The sequence below is a fragment of the Lontra canadensis genome, unplaced genomic scaffold (assembly GCF_010015895.1).
Source record: "Lontra canadensis isolate GAN:19392208 unplaced genomic scaffold, GSC_riverotter_1.0 scaffold32, whole genome shotgun sequence".
Classification (NCBI taxonomy): Eukaryota; Metazoa; Chordata; class Mammalia; order Carnivora; family Mustelidae; genus Lontra; species Lontra canadensis.
The window spans coordinates 5,915,122-5,932,057 of NW_022631026.1; the positions used below are offsets into that span (position 1 = coordinate 5,915,122).

At 47.1% G+C, this 16,936-nt stretch overlaps 1 protein-coding gene across 4 annotated transcripts in view; it reads right to left on the reverse strand.

Annotated features, from left to right (window-relative positions):
- Window positions 1-1,678: 1,678 nt before the first annotated feature.
- The window catches only part of MBOAT2 (membrane bound O-acyltransferase domain containing 2), a 119,651-nt gene continuing 104,393 nt past the window's right edge, over window positions 1,679-16,936 (reverse strand). For all 4 annotated transcript variants that reach the window (XM_032866805.1, XM_032866804.1, XM_032866802.1 and 1 more), the window contains 7 exons: window positions 15,898-16,081; window positions 11,821-12,013; window positions 11,375-11,478; window positions 8,242-8,306; window positions 6,382-6,514; window positions 4,213-4,364; window positions 1,679-2,461 (listed from right to left, as the gene is read on the reverse strand). In XM_032866805.1, the coding sequence (XP_032722696.1) occupies window positions 2,236-2,461; window positions 4,213-4,364; window positions 6,382-6,514; window positions 8,242-8,306; window positions 11,375-11,478; window positions 11,821-12,013; window positions 15,898-16,081 (1,057 nt within the window). In that variant the 3' untranslated portion in view covers window positions 1,679-2,235. The remainder of the gene's footprint in view (window positions 2,462-4,212; window positions 4,365-6,381; window positions 6,515-8,241; window positions 8,307-11,374; window positions 11,479-11,820; window positions 12,014-15,897; window positions 16,082-16,936) is intronic.

Below are 16,936 nucleotides of genomic sequence, written 5' to 3' on the forward strand. Positions count from 1 at the left end.
ACGGCCCTAGGAGTACATTCACCGAGCAAGAAACAGGTAACCATGATTTTAGGTTTACAGGCTGAGAAATGACATAGGTAGTAGAAATAAACAGGGATTATTTATAATGGCCAGATGGGCTGAAAAAAAGTTTTATTAAGCTTTCTTGTTTTCACTTATGACATGCCTAGGCTTGTCCTTGAAACTCTAAATTTGTTTACTTTTTTTTTTTTTTAATAGTGATCAGATTCTCTGCAGCATTAATTAAACTGAGGAGACCTTTTGGGGGCAGATCCTTTCCACGATTATTCTTTTCTGACCTCTCACATTACACAGCCAGCCTTATTTCAATGCATGGGAAAAATACAGAAAATCTATTTAGCTCTCCATCCTTTTCTGGGAAGTAATGGGGCATGGCTAACCTCAGCAGGTGGAAAAAATTTTCCTTTAGAAAAATAAAAAATTTTATGTAATCAAAGACTAGGATATTTCTAACGTTCTACAAAGATACACCAATATTTTGCTGATTAAGATCTCAAAAGCCCCAAGTACATTTGCTGTTCCTTTCTCCTTTGAAAGAAAAACTACACAGCTTAAGCCAGAGAGTTGTTCTGCCATAACTTCATGTGCAAACTTATTTATGACAAAGTTAAAAAAAAAAAAAAAAGACTCACCAGACTCACCAGAAACAGACAATTTACATTTCATTAAACATTTAAGGCAAAAAGAAAATAAACTGGCCAAATAAAGGGGAAGTCCAATAAAAGATTGGTCAAATGAAGGCGGGGTAAGAAGACCCTGCCCATTCTCCTCTCTCCCAGCCCGTGACCCCGGGATTTACCACGTTCGGCTGAAGCCCTCACGCCAGGCGGCCTCACATCCCAAGACTGTGGGATTAAAGGAGACATCTAGTAACGGGAGGGGAGATTAATTGTGGAGAAAATGGCCTAGAGGATAAAAGCACATTTTTCTACTTTCAGAATCTAAAACTCATTAAAGAGAGTTAACAGCAAAATTTCAATGTGAGAATTTAATAAGAGTTTGGAAACTAATTTCTTTTAGTCTCTAAAAATGAGGGTCAGACCCAATGACCGTAAGCTTTCATTTCCCTAAGACTTTCCCGATTCCGAGTTATGCTGTCAAGGACAAGGAAGTGATTAGACAGATGGTCACCTTACTCCGTGATTTTTCCTTCACGACCTCATGCAATCTACCAAGGCTATTTTCATAATCCCTCCATAATTCCATATAATCTACGTGTGCTAAGTTTCACTTAAAGTCCAGCATATTAAAAAGTCATTTACATGTTTATGTCTTCACAGAATCACAAAGAACTCAGAGAAAGAAAGGGGGAGAGCACTTCTGCGGAGCACCTGTGCCCTGTCCCAGCCCTGTCGCCAGCTCCCGCCCCGGTCGACATGGGGCTTCCTTCATTCATGCCTTCCTTCCTTCCTCTGTCATCTTTTCTTGCTCAGTTTTCTTTTCTTTCTTTCTTTCTTTTTTTTTTTTTTTAAGAAAATAAGCTTAAAATATCGCATTACCAACCTTTAATTATGTTGAAGATATTCTCCCTTGATGGGCTCAGACTGACACAAAGTAATTAAACTCTCCAGGACAGTAAGCTGCCCATAATTTGGCTCCATCACTGTTGACGGTTTCGCTATGTACTATAGTCATTTGAGATACTTTAAGAAAACCCTTCAAATACTGAGATGTTTATTGCATTTTTAAAGTGTCCACATTCTTAAATATCCTGTTCCAAATTCCTCCAGAATTCCTTTACAGAACATGACATCAAATATTGAAATAGTGTTCTCACAATATTACACTTAAAAATACCATTTGGGAACAATATTTTAAGAAATGGAGGGTTTAAGGCAAGACATTCATTTGGAAAAGGTAACTTCTCTCAATCACCCAGATCGACACGTTAGTTTTCCACCTCTTCAGTGCCTTGGGATACGCAACGTACATTCAGCAACAGGGCACACGTATGACCCTACGGACACCTGCTGAGGTCCCGAGTGCCCACTGGAATAATGGAAATATTTTTTAGATAAGGCGTGGCCCACAGGGACATGGCATGGGAGGGGTTGTTCACTCCAGTCCCACTCCGGCCAACGGGAAATTCCCCATCTAGCTCCGTCCCATTCGCCCCCCACATCGTCCCTTTGCAAACAAACACAAACCCCTCGAGAAGGTGCTAAGGTTGGTTTCTGTTAACAGAGACAAAATAGCCATCAGAGTGTTTCCCCTTCATTGCTTTAATGATGAATGTCTAGAGGCTATTTCTTGATTCTGATTGCAAACATTGTTTGTTGTGGAAAAACTATTCTGTCCCAAAGAATTTCCTCTTTCGTCACACTTTTCGGATCGCGACAGCGGCACATTTTCATGTGTGGTCTTTCCTCTCTGAGTTTTTTTCACCGGCAACAACAATAATACTAAGATGCCAGCAATGTGGAGACAGTAATACCAGGAGCTAAAAGAAAAAGGACAGAGTTTACTTTATTAAATTCTCAGAATGAATCCTTAGCAATGGCATCCTGGTGGAAATGTCACGGCCCGCGTCCCACATGCACGTCCACCCGCTTCCCGTGCACTCCGGCCCCTCGCGCCCACTGCCCCCAGGCGAAGCGCTCCAGCTGGGCCAGTGCGCGTTTATAAAGCCCCTATAAACCCAGGCCACTTAAAAGCACGATGCGAGGGATCGTGTTACGTTCCTCTGCAAGGGTCATAAGTCCATGGCTACACAGAACAAAAACAAAAAGGTACTTATTAGCAGCTGCAGCAACCTGAAAATCATCTCTCAAATCCACAGAAGCGAACACGGCGAGCAAACAAAGAGAAGGCGGAGCTCGTGGAGACCTGAATGCTCTGGCCTCCAGGGCTGTGCCCGGTCCCTAATTAAGTTACAGACCTCCCCAGCACCCCCCCCCACCAACCCTGCTATGTGAGTAAGGGAGGAGATTGCCGCTTGAGGGCTGCCGTCACATGGTAAAGAAAGGCTATGATATTACAGATATTACCAGAAGCATTATTCCTGAGGTCAGACAGCAATCAGGTGCGACAGGGGCTGTTTTTAGAGTTGGAAACACAAGTGATTGTGACCAAAGTTCCTGGGACAGAAAAGCAAACCAACTGCTCAAACACATGTAAATATATGGGACAAGTTTGTGAAAAGGGGAATTTCAGCTGGAGTTACATGAGGTCTTTCTGTACGAGTATTGCCATAATTACGGCAGTAATTTTTGACCACATGCTCTGTGCCATCGTTCTGAAGGCTAGGGTAATGGAGACTCTACGAGAGGCAGAATTTTTGATCTCAGAGATATCACTAACACAGCCAGAGTGGGATCTGGTGGGCGAGGGAGAGAAGAGAAGGTAAGACAGGGAATTCAAAACAAGAATTTCTCTAATACAGAGAAGACATAAAACATATGTAAAACATAAAAGGGTAAGAAACATAAAAGGGTAAAAAGGGAAAAATTCATGAAATAGAAGTGATTCTTCTTTCTTTCTTTCTTTGACTACAGCAATTAAGAGAACAATTCCTCGTAAGGAACAAGCTACATTTTTTTCCTCTTTTTTTAAACTGCTCTGTCATATTCTCTATTGCTCATCTTATTTTAAGTTCTCCTATCCTTTCCTTTTCGTAGTTAACAGTCTGGCAGCCTGAACTCCCGGCATACAGACTCTACAGGACCCACTCGTGACCATCACAAGATCTTCCTTGCTTCCGCTCCCAGAATATCCCCAGTGCCACATGAGCCTCTGCTTGGACACATGAACTCCCACACCCGGACCCCCGGTGTAGAGAGTAGGGCTGAGCGTACTCCAGTCCGCAGGCCACATCCAGCCCGATGTCGCTGCCCTTACCGGGGGTACAGTGACCTATGACGTTGTATTAGTCCTGGGTGTACAACGCAATGACTCGATGTACGTGCATGCTGCAAAATGATCACCGTGGTAAGTCTAGTTAACGTCCAAGCCACACCTTCCTGTTAAACCTCTGAGAGATCCGAGGTGGGCTTGCCCTGCTGAGACTCCTCTATATCACCCTCCTCTGAGGGCGTTCATTCCATCGGAAGCTTGGGACTTGCCGGTTTCTGATGAAAAGGCTACGGAAAGTAAGGCTGCGGCGCTGTTTCTCCACACCGCCCCCCCGGAGCAGAGAGCTCGCTCTTTGCAACAAAGCGATTCCCCCTGCGTCTCGGCAAGAGTGACACTTACCTGTAGAACATGAACGAAGGTTTTACAGAAAGAAGGACGAATGGCACAACTGTGTAGCTTATCGCCACCTGAGTCACTACCCACGTGAGAATGTCATACAGTAATTTCAGCTGCGGAGGCTCGAGGAAATAATGTCTGAAGTTGTTTCTCATCTGAAATAGAGGAACATAAACATGTGCTCTTTTACGTTGTTTATAAAATCACACTGATGGCGTCTGCTGCTCCAGGGATGAGGAGTGGCTGCAAATCCCACGCATGGCTGGAGGAGGGACGTCAACCACGGGGCCACCCCGGGAGAGGTCAGTTCAGGAAAAATGAATCCGCACGTGTATAAAAGACAGGGAGAGAGCAGAACGCGGGAATCCGGGCAGAGGACACGCGGGAGTGCTTTGCAACTTTTCTGCAGATTTGAAGCTGCATTAATAGTTTCTAAAAAAGTTAAAAATAATAATCTCAGAGCTGCTTCAATCATATTTGGTGAAGTACAGAAAGTAAATAAAGTGCTGTTTTCACTTTTCCTGCCATGACAGAATGAGACACCCTCTCTCTCCTCTAGGCTCCGCATTTGTGCAAGACAGATGGGCGCCATGCTCTGAGCTGAGATCGAAACACACTCATCGGAATAAAGGGCCACAACACACATTAGTCTCAAGATACATGTTTCCTAATCACTACTATTTAAACATTTTTTTTTCACTTCAAAAAAGTCAGTTTTTGAAACACACAAACTTAACCAAACATTATGTCCTCTCTTCCGCTGTGTTCCCTGCTCTTTCTGCCTAACCCACTCCGAGGTGAAGCATGGCCCCGCTGCGAGGATGCCACCAGGTTTTTCAGAAGTGACCCGCTGCACGGTTCGTGGAGCTCCCACAGAGAGACCATGATCCCTAGCAGCTGGATGGGATCCCAGCGCCCACCAAGTCCTGCCCGATTCACGGCCGCAGCAGTTGCCCACCCTCTCCCCTTCCATCCACTGAAGGCAAATCAGTCCTCCTGAAGCGTGGCTTTCAGCGCTTTCTCCCCTGCTTAAAAACCTCCCGTAGCTCCCAGGTACTCAGACAGAATGCGGATCAGGCCCTTTCCCGGTCTGGTGTCCAAGTTCTTCTAAGACAACCCTCCCCACCCTCGCCCCTGCATTCCTTTGCCCTTCCAGAATTATTCACCCCTTAGGTATTCATGATGTCTCTGCTTCAGCCAGATTTACTTGTCATTTCCAAACACACCGGGCACTTTCAAACTTGGTTCTGCTAATGTCATTTCCACACCTAGAATGTTGTGTTCCACGCCCATCACAACTTCCCTCACTTTTGAAATAATGTTCTTTCAAAGCCCAAATCCAACAAAACTTTCCTAATGAGGCCACCTCGGGTCAACCCAACCAGAAGGATTTCTTTCACCTCGAAACAACTATGTTACTTATGATAAAACCCACGGATGTCTCACACATGCCCCGTGGTGGGCACGCGCACACATGGGTACATACACTTGGTGCCCTAATTAGACCACCAACAACCAGAAGGTACGGCCCTTAGTTAATATTTCTCTGAGCTTCCCCTCATCTCCCCCTCAATGGAACCTGAAAATCGCATAAATACCTGCTGGTTTGTTAAATGAAGGCTTCTCACCTGTACGTGCTGTAGGAAGCCTGTTGAAACACCGTTTCTGTCATGTTATTTTCCTCTGACTTTCAAGGACTTACGCTACATTGTCCTCCTTCCTTGTCCACCCATGTCACCAACCTAATTTCTCAACTATTTCCCAAAATATTACTCCAGGTTCCACCCAGGCCAACACGCTAAAGAACTATGTCCGCCGCCCCGCGAACGGCCCATCCACTCCGTCCACACTGTCCATACTCCACTCTCCGTCTAAAAGAGGACTCAGAGGTGACAGCTTTCAGGAAACCTTTCTAAAATAAACCTACTCTCCTGACCCCCTTCACTGAACTCTGCTTTTAGCTCTCGTGCGGAAGATTCTGTCGAGACAATGAACGCTTTGTGGGTACCTCCCACGCACCAAGTCTTCTCAGATGAACCAAGTGTGGAGGCCCGGGAGGCCTCGACAAACACGCCAGGCACACACCTCACTGCGGGCTGGGGCCCCAGGCACAAGGCCCGTCTGTAGAAGGGGCCCGCCACCGCAGCATGAAGTGGAATTCTGGATACTCACAGCTCGCGCTGCCAACGTCATCACCACTCCTGTGAGAAATGTCAGGTAATATCCTGGATACACCCCATGCCAAATAGCAGACAGAACGAACGTCTGGATAGTTGGACTCAAGGAGGCTCGTTCGTAACAAACCCTAGAAGCCAGAAAACCACAGAGCGAGTTTAGATAGTCCACGGAGATCATTCTTTTCATACCTGACAGGACAGAGGGGAACAAGGAAAGCAGCCGCCACTTAACATCAGCAATAAGTTGACCTGTGACCTCAGGGAAGTGACAGCTACTAAAAACTCCTATGTACCTAGGAAGATAAATTTGATCTTCATCTTTTTATGGTATATGTAATAGCTCAAATTAGCACTGCCAGTGTCTAGAAATCTACATGAGTTACCAAAAAATCTTTAATGTTAAAGATATTTTACTTTACATTATTTTTAAAATTTTCTTTAATGACTGTAGTTTAATTAAGAACTTTCAACGCACCTAACAACACTTCTTTCTGGCAAGTCTGGCTGTGCTTAGTCTAAAATTTCTCTGTAAGGGTAGAGTACTCAGAAGAAAGTAAGATATTCCAACAGTATCAAATTTATTTTTTTAAGGCATCTCTACACATGGGGCTCAAACTCATGACCCCACGATCAAGAGTCATGTGCTCCACTGACCAAGCCAGACAGGTGTCCCAATGGGTGTCGAATTTAAAATATAACAGTAGGGGCACCTGGGTGGCTCAGTGGGTTAAGCCTCTGCCTCCGGCTCAGGTCATGATCTTAGGGTCCTGGGATGGAGCCCTGCATTGGGCTCTCTGCTCAGTGGGGAGCCTGCTTCCCTCCCGCTCTTTCTCTGCTTGCCTCTCTGCCTACTTGTGATCTCTCTGTCAAATAAATAAATAAAAATTAAAAAATACAACAATAACAAAAATCACACAATAGGAGTTAGGGTGGTCTCCGGCCCATGGGGAGACTACACGGTACCAACAAGTGACACTATCCTATAGTGGGTATTTCCAGGGATAAAGATGCTGAACTTGTCACAAAATAAAGGACATTCCCAAAAAAGACAGCTTGATGCAGATCAGTGCTTAGAGCTATACCATCACGGTGCAAGATTTCATAGAAAAAACTTGAGGCAGAGTAACAGGTCTCACTGGGAATAAGGAGGCAGTCACTGGGAGTTTCTGTATAATTTCCTAACTTTGTTCTTGACAGATGTTGCTCTGCTTGGGCTGCCTGTGTCTCCCCCCATGGCCATGTGACAAACACCTATCATAGATCCCAGCAACCATAATCCCTCCCCTACCCCCTGCCCGTGCCACCTCTACTCAAGCTCCCTGCTCTTCCTCCCTACAGGGAAGGGCACATATAGGTGATGCTGCCCTGTTTTCAACAAGAGCGTGGACTCTCTGGCTACAGGAGCTGGGTCCTTCTGTCAGACTCATCCTTGCATCCTGTGCCTAACATGCAGAAGCATCTGTCAAACTGAAATATCTTAACACTGGAACTGTTCCAGAAAAATCTAGGGCATCTGCAGTGCGGTTGTGTAGATACTTTGTTTTTACTTAACCACATCTCCAGGGAATGAGAGTAGGAGGACACTGGTGATCCCAGACCCCAGAGAGATGGCGGGGAGGATGGACCGAGAGGCCAGCAAGAGCTACGTTCACTGCTCAGGCGGAAAAGTTCTCATATTTGATAGATTCTGGCTTTAGAACACTGTTAGCACTATCAGCAGCACTTCCTGGTTAACACCAAGGTCACAATATCACTCAACACACCATAAATTTAATCAAGAATTGGAGCTCAGTGAAGCCTGACCTCAAGTACCAGACGCCATAGCACAGCTAATACTGTCCCTGAAGGAACATACCTTTTGAGCCAAAGAGCTGTCTGAATATTCCAGTTATCAAGAAACATCTTGAAACTTGTTGACATCTGAAAAACAAAAGAACGTTTTTCTTTGGCCCACGAAATGATGAAGCTTGAAATATAAGTAATAACATTTTATTGTGCTAAAATTAAGTTACTTGACATTGATGGTAGGGTACTGATTTCTTTCCTTAATACTGCTTTTCTAACACAGTAACATCATGTGTGAGTGGAATTCGTTTATTGTAAAAGCCATCTACGAGATAAATTTTTCCTATATGTTCACATTTCCTCCTATAGGTTAACAGTTATCGGGGTTGTCGTCGAATTATCCCAGACATTCCTGATATGCAAATGACCTTTCAGTGACCCTTCAGTGACTCTTTCACTGGGGACTGGATGTCCCATCAAGCCACAGTCTCTCAATCCCTTCACCTCCGTGTCTCTTTGGCCACCACCTGTGGCCACCCGGAACCTTGGCCCCACCTTAACTACCATCTTCCCAGCTTTCTAGCCTCTCCATGCAAGCCTCTCCCAAAAAATCTTCCCCTTGACCTCAGAGGGAATTTCCGGTCCCCTACCTCTCCTCTTCCCTCTGTAACCATGTCCTCCTTGCATCTTAAGTTCTTTCCCACCATTTAAAGCCCATGGTCCATTTCCTACTCTCACCAAAATCCTTGATTCCTCACCCTCTACCATATTTTCATACCGTCTTCAAATACTCTAACTGGTAAACCTATGTCAATCTCTCCATTTTAAAACAAAATTAAACAAAACAAAACAAAAACTCCTCCTTCAACCACCTGTATCCCACAGCTACGTCCTTATTGTCTCCTTCCCTGTGCAGGTAAGAGATGCCTAAGAGTTGTATAATCTGGCTTTTATGCCTATCCCTCCCTGGAAACTATTACCAGAATCCTCAGTAAACTCCCCTGTTGTCACAGCTGAGGGCACTCGTGAGTCCTCCTTGCTCCCCACGTCTCAGCAGCATTTAACATGGATCACCATTCCCTCCTTCAGAAAAATGAACTCCTTTACTCTTCACTTTCTCTCACACCGTGCATTCTCAACAAGGGCAATATTGCTCCCAAGACGATAAAACCCGGTTCTTGGGGGCAAAAAGTCTTCCTCTTTTCATGTATAAACACATGTGTACATACAAGCATATACACTGATATACGGTACATGCAGTACTGAGTTTCATGGAGGCTTGATTAGGAAGAACATGTCTCAAAGTGTCCACAGGGCAGCCATGATGAACAGGAAGTTAGAAACCTGCTGTGTATCTGTCACTCAGTTTCCACACTTACCCGCTTTTCCTTCCCCCTCCCCATTTTATTACTGACATTGTTCAGAGAATTTCAAAGCACATACCAGACACCTTATTTCACCTATAAATAGCTCAGAATTTATTGGACTTTTAAAAAACCAAGATTAGACCTAACAGAACTAATTCTTACTCCTTAATATAATCACCTAATACCCCTTTTGTGTTCAAATAGCGCTGAGTATTTGAAAACACATTTTTCCGGTTGGTCTGTTCACTGGGATCCCAAGAAGGTGCACACAGGGCGTCTGGCTAAAGCTTCCTTGAAGCTGTAACAGCCCCTCTCTGCCCCCCACCTTCCCATGTCATTTATTCATTGGGGAAAAATGGGTCATTTCTCTTACAGAGTCCCCCACTTCTGGACCTGGTGTTTAACTCACTTCTGCGTGCTCTACATTCCCTCTAAACTGAGCAAGATCGAGGACCCAGTCAGGTCTAACCGTCTCGGCAAGCACCGAGGGACGGTGCTGTATTTCTTGGGGTGTCACATCCACAGGCACTGACTGACTGTCCCACTTCGAGTGACGAGACTTCAAGGATGCGAAGGTACCCGACACACCTGTCTCTCGACCTTCCACCTCAAGTTCTGGTCGTTTCTCTTGTTGGAATAAGTCTCTCAGGCTGGCAAACCTTCTGGTTTTGCTGCTCTCTCTCTCTGGGTCCTCCTCCTCACCTGCCTGCCTCTGCTTGGCCTGCAAGCCCAGGTGCTCTGGGGAGCTCGGTGGGGGTGGGAGGTGGCTCCCAGCCCTTCTCGCTCTCTCGGTGCTCTCGTGGCTACTCTCATGGTTTCTCATTTCAAAGCCCGAAATGCTACATGCTCACAGTTCCCCGATTAGGATCTCCAGCTCGGCTGCTGTGTGTCGGCTCATTTACTTGCTTGCTGGACAACTTAATGAAGTCTGAAACCTGAACACATAGCAACTTTCCCTTCAAACCTGTGTCTGTTCTTTGTTCCTTCTCCCAGTGAAAGGCGTCACCCATAAAACTGGCTCAGGCCCGGTCTCTGGACCTGATTCCTCACTCTCTCTCTCTTGCTGAGGCCAGTGTAACAGCGAGTTGTGCTGAGTCTCTGGAACGGCGCTCCCAGGTGTTTACGACTCTCCAGCCTCACTGGCACTACCCTGATTCAGGTCACCAGCACCTTGGATTAACACAACACCCTCCTAACAGACCACTCTGTCCCACAAGGGCAACTCATTCTATCTGATGCAGGCAGATCCTTCCAGACCACAGCCGTGATCATCTCAGTCGTCTGCATAAAACCCACCCACAATACTCGCTCTTATAAGACCTCCAAACTGTTAATATGGCCTCTGAAAGTGTCTGGGCGTGCCCTGGATTTCTGCAGGCTCATCTGTCACCACTCCCCACATGAGCCACACGCCATTTCTCCCCCACTCAGGACGTTCCCCTCTCCTCAGAGTACCTGGCAATCTGGTTCTTACCTTTTGAGACTCAGCTTAAGACCTTAGTTGCTTCAGGAGCCCTCCCGGAGCTATCTCATCTGTGCTGGAGCCCATCTTGTAGCACACACACACCCTACACCTCTCTGATTACAACCCATCCCTCTGTGCCCCGTTGGCCCCCTCTAGATTATAGCATGAGGGCCCAGATCACGCGGATCTTACTCAATGGGCCCCGGTGCCTGGTGCACGGGCCGATCGATGATCGATAGATATTGGCTGAATGGAAGAATGACTATTAGTAATAAAAAGCCTTCAGTATCTCTTGGGACATCACATCATAACCCATAAAAGCAAAGTATGGTACATAAAGTATCACAAGGCAACTGTGATGATTGACTAACCTCTATTTGTTGAATTCTCAAATTGGAAATTAAGTCCCAGCGAGCTGTTCCATTTTCATCATATCCTCTGAAACCAAAGCCCGCAGCATTATTAATAGCATCAGCTGCAGTAAACAAAGTGAAGAGAGAGTTTTAAGAATCCACACAATACACCATGCTCTCCCAGAAGGTATAGGTTATTATATACTAGGATCTTTTTAAACAGTGGATTTATTCATTCTCGTTGTTATCTGATATAATAGTTTGTAGCATACCCTAACGGTTTCTAGGCTATTCCCTTGTATTTAGGATATGAGCTATAAAGTTTGTCTGTTCTGAGGGCTCTCGTTTTTCCAATCTGTCTTTAACCACAAATCCTCAAGAGGGCGCTCTCCCCGCTAGCTACCGGGTAAGACGTGCCTCGTCAGATCACGGTCCAGGGTCCAGTCCATTCCTAGGCAACTCACCTAACGTCCATGCAAAATAGTATTTGGGTCTGGCAGCCAGAAGAGAGATATAGAGATAGACGACTTTTGTCGGCCATGAAGCTGTAGCTTGAAAATGCTCGTCGATGTTATACTCCACGGGTAACGTTTTAGAGATGGTCAAGTGAAAGAACAAGGAGAGTCCACAGACGAAGAGCTTCTGAATGACCGCGACCTCAAAGAAAAAGACAAGGTTTCGTAAGCCTTATCTGAAATCCATCTGATACACCACGGCCAGATTAACCTGCATGTGCTCCGTAACTCTCCTCAACCAGGCTGCTCTCAGTGTCCCACACCCTCAGGCTCTCCCGGCAGGAACATGTCCAGCCTTCTAGCTGCTCCCTCTGGATGAGGGCTCAAGTCACACTAGAAAACCTCAATCTGTGTTTTCAAAGCTTTCAGTTAAAAAATATCTGAAAGCAAACCCAGGCATACAGGTGTGAATACACAAAAATGACCACGTGAATAACTTATGGCAGCGGATTTCATATTGTACACACACACACACACACACACACACACACAGAATATTTTTCCATTGTGCTTTTCCCTATATTTTCCAAATGCCATGTATATTTCATGGACATTATTTTTACAAAAAGCAATTTAATGTATCTCTTGAAATCTGACAGTTCTCTAATGCAATTTTGTTCACAAATGATAAAACCAAAAGAACTACACACCTAAGAAAACAAAAAGATTTACATAAAAGACTCTGGTGGAGGGGGGAGAAGGGCCGTTCTTTCCAATATCCTGGTAAGGTTAAATCACCTGAAAAGAATCCAACTCATGGTGTTCTTGTATTTTTAGTAGCCCAGAATATTTCAGTCTCAGTATAGGGGAGATTACAGCCCCGGCCAAGGGAAAGAAACAGGTGGAAGGAGGGAAAGGCTGCATCCAGGTAATGGAACGTTAACAGAACACCAGGATGTTGAGTGTCCCGCCTGGTAGTCGAATAGTATTCAAATGAACTAATCTGCAAATGAATATTCATATTTCCACACTTCCTATAACAGTGCCAAAAGAAAGGGCTCAAAGGCAAGTCAAAGCACATGCCATATTCACCGCATTTCTGAGAAAGCTGTCTGCTTTCGCGCTGCTCTTAGGAAGTACCCAGCACCTGAGGCCTCTTTGCGGCGGCCCTCATTCTTGCTTTCCTCAATGTTTTTTCTAAGCTTTCTCCAGTCCAGTAAGGCTCCCTCTTCTTCACCCTTCCCCCCAAATACCTAAGCTTTACATGTGAGGTTTAAAACAGGCAGAGAAAAACTGTAATTGTCAAGGCAGTGAGATGAAAAAAAATGGCCTCACAGGGTAATCAAAAAATTGTGTGTATCATCTTAATGACACAATGGGCAATACAGTGACCATCAGACTAGACACGCAAGTTTCTAGGGTATCCATTTAAAAACAAAAATTAAAGTAGCGTGGACCTAATCTCAGCTACCAGGTGGCGCCCAAAGGCTGAGGCAATGTGGGAGCAGGTAGCTCGGGAGGCAGGAGTGGGGACCTAAACCTGGGAGGCCAGGTGGGCCCCCTGGTTCCCACAGCCTCCCTGCCTACTAAGGGGGCACCCTTCCACCCTTCCAGCAGGAGGCTGGACGTTAACACTCAGGGAAACTGAACCAGAGAAGATCCAGGCTTAGGGACATGGGTCCAGAGTAGGGGGCTGGCTAAGAGTGGGAATGAAAATGGGGAGACTCTGGAGGAAGTCTGCAGCCTGAGAGGTGGGATCCTCAGCCCCCAGGTGCGAGCCAGCTCCAGAAACCTGCAGTCAAGTCTGTGCCCCCTTGTAAGACGGCAGAAGACTGCAGGATCCTCCACTAAGAGGCTATGAAGCTCCAGAGAAAAGTCCTACCAACATCACGGCAGAGACTGACAGGTACTCCCCAGGAGCCCCACTGCCCCTTCCTGCAAATGATGGAATTTTTATTTGGGCACGTCTAGCTAAAGACCACACGTGGCTGCCCCCTTCACGCTGAGTGTGGCCACGTGGTCCATGCAACGTGGACAGCTCCTGTGGTGAACCAGCTTCTGCCGTGGGAATGGGGGAATCACCCAAAGGAGGGCAAAAATGGGAGATCCTGGATGCCCAACGCATGCAGCCGCACGTTACCCACGGGTCGCTGACACTGTGGAGGCCCTGGCTGAGACCTTGTGTAAGCCCTGGTGATTTGGGTCCTTGTTTCGGCACCCAAACCTGTATCTGATTTAAAAACAATCAGGAGGTCCCCAACAAAAGGGCCACTGGCGATCCGACTGTCCTACTTTGGATCTGAAGAGACCACACACTCCAGTGATGCACAAAGAGCTCGAAATGCCTTGAGTGGTTTGTAAGTCACCACCATTTCTACTGCACGAACCTTACACGTAGGGAATTTAAACCAAATATATGACGAGACAGGGAAATAATAGATTAAGAGTATTTGCCATTGCCAACAACCTCTGATTTATGAGGCCTACAACCCAAAAGAGGAAAAGCCACGTTTCCTAAGACTGGATCACATACAAATTCAGAGTGAGGCAAGAGAATATATAAATTTGTATTATGCTTTCTTGGATTTGACTCAGAAGTTTATACCACCTGAAATTCTCCAATTATTTTACAACATTGATTCCTAGCTTTTACTCCTCTTTCCAGTATTCCAGAATAAGATTCTAGAATATCGAAGCTACCTATATTAATCCTTTCTTTCTCCTGTGGCAGCGAGATCTCTAAAGGGTTAAGTGATCATCCTGGAGACACAAAACCGTCAATGGAAGAGATCTGAATGTACTCGATTTCAAGTCTGAAATTCAAGCCCACATGACACGGCATTTACCAATGAACATTTAACCAGTAATAGAAACTATGAAGACAAAAGCACCTTTTTGGTACAAAACACAATGAGTCCCATGGCAGCAAAGAGATAAAATAAGAGCTTTTGTGAATGAGTGCGCATTTCCTCATTCACGCTTCATTTTGTAATAACTTAGAAAGGAAGGTGGTCCTTTGCTCTAAGCCCCACATTCAGAAAGAACATACCAGCCCCCGTTTTTGACTCAGAGACTTTCTGATCAGCCCAGTTGTCGAAGGACTTTCGGAGTCTACCAGATCACGTCCGCCAGAAACTCAGCCTCCACAGAGCCTCAGAGCCTTTCTTGATAAAGGAGCATCTACCCAACAGCTCAGAGGAAGTAAAGCTGACATTCCGCTATGAGGCCACCCAGCACGGGCCCCGGACTCAGACCGCCTGGGTCTCAACTAGAGCCCGGGACATCTTGGCCAAATCCCGCAGGCCGTTTTCCCACCTGTTAAGCGGGGCAGGTAACAGCCCTCCCTCATGTTGTGAGGCCGAGAGAGGGTGACTGCGGGGTGTCCCCAGCAGGGCCCGGCCTGTGGGAAGTGTCATCAAAGTGTCAGCCACTGTTAATTGTGTCACTGGGGGGAATCAGGAAAACTTTTACAGACAAGGTGCTATTTGATGTATGGCCTTTAAAGAGGAGTGAGATGTTAACTGGCAGTTTTGGGAGGCGGAGGGAGGTCAGGACAGGAGGACAGAACACTCAGAAGTGCTGGGACATGAAAGGCGGGGAAGGAGGAGGCCTAGGAGACCAGGCTGGGTCAGTTGCGGGCAAACCGCTCTTTTGTAAAACACTCCAGAACCGTAAAACATCGTTCTCACTCAAGAACTCTGCACTGCTTCTCCTATTTTTTTTTCCTAAGATTTTTATTTATTTGAGAGAGAGAGAGAGAGAGAGAGAGGGAGAGAGGAGGCACGCGCAGGGGGAGGGGCAGAGGGAGAAGCAGCCGCCCCCCACCCCCCTGCCGCTGAGCAGAGAGCCCGATGCGGGACTCCATCCCAGGACCCTGAGATCACAACCCGAGCCAAAGGCAGACACTTAAGCGACTGCTGCCCTTAGCACCGCTGGAGAAACCTCAGTTTTGTTCTCCCGTGAGGAGTGCGCGGCTGCTGGCGCCGGGGGCTGCGGTGTGAAGTCACTCTCTTACGACCAGTTTCAAAGACACGTCCCTGTCTTGTAACCAACACCCCCTGGCGCCCGCGGCTGCGGGGAGCTTACGTTGGGAGACGGCTCGGCTCTGTCGCCTGGCAGGTCCTCCTTCCCGGCAGTGCCCGGCGGGGTACGCGGGTGCGCCCGGCCCTCGATGAAGGTGATGTAGTCCCTGTAGGAGCACAGCGGGCCGGCCAGGATGCCCATGAAGTTGCAGTTGTAGCTCAGGTACTCCAGGAGGCTGGGCATGCGCCTGCGGGGAGAGCACAGCGGCTCAGCCGGGCGAGCGCGACCGAGACCGTGGGGACCGGGCACCCCCCCAACCCCCCACGCCGCTCCTCCAAGAGCCTCTGTCCGTCTCTGTGAGCCACTGCAAAGGGGCCCCACCGAAGCTCTCATCCCAAACCAACCTGAGGCAAACAAGCCCGGGCCTGGAGAACTCGGGGGCCGGCCAGTCACTCGCCCCACAACGACCCGCGCGTGTACAGACTGTGCGCCCATGGGCCGCGCAGCCTAGCGACCCCCGCAGTGGACAAAGCAGAGCAACAATCTGCGTCCAGAGCTCACACAGCAGGTGCAGAGCAAGTAATTAAAATGTGTACAGTATTTCAGAGGCGCAGAGTACTACAAAGACAAGGGGTGGTGGTTATTATTATTATTATTACAGTCAAAAGCCAAAGTCCTCCTATAAGGCAACATCCGAGCAGAGACGGGAAGGGAGGGAGCTGCCTGAGTGACCGGGACAAGACTTCCGGGCAGAGGGAACAGTGAGCGCAAAATCCCTGAGCTGGGGCGCGTCCAGCAGCAGGGAGGCCGGTGTTGCTGAACCAGGGAAAGAGACGAGAAAAATCAGAGTGAACGGATATGAGATCATCTAGGGCTCTCTCAGAAGCTATGGAAGGAACTTTGGCCTTTATTCTGAATGCAGTGAAAAAATCCAGCAGGGTTTCTTTTAAAGACCTATGTTTCCGAAGAATCCCTCTACCCGAGTTTGGACAGGACAAGGGTGGACGTTGGAAGGCCAGCCAGTAGGCCACTGGGATCTCCCAGCAGGAGGCGACCGCCCACGGTAGCAGCGGGCAGAGGCAGCCCTTGTGTACGCCCTGGC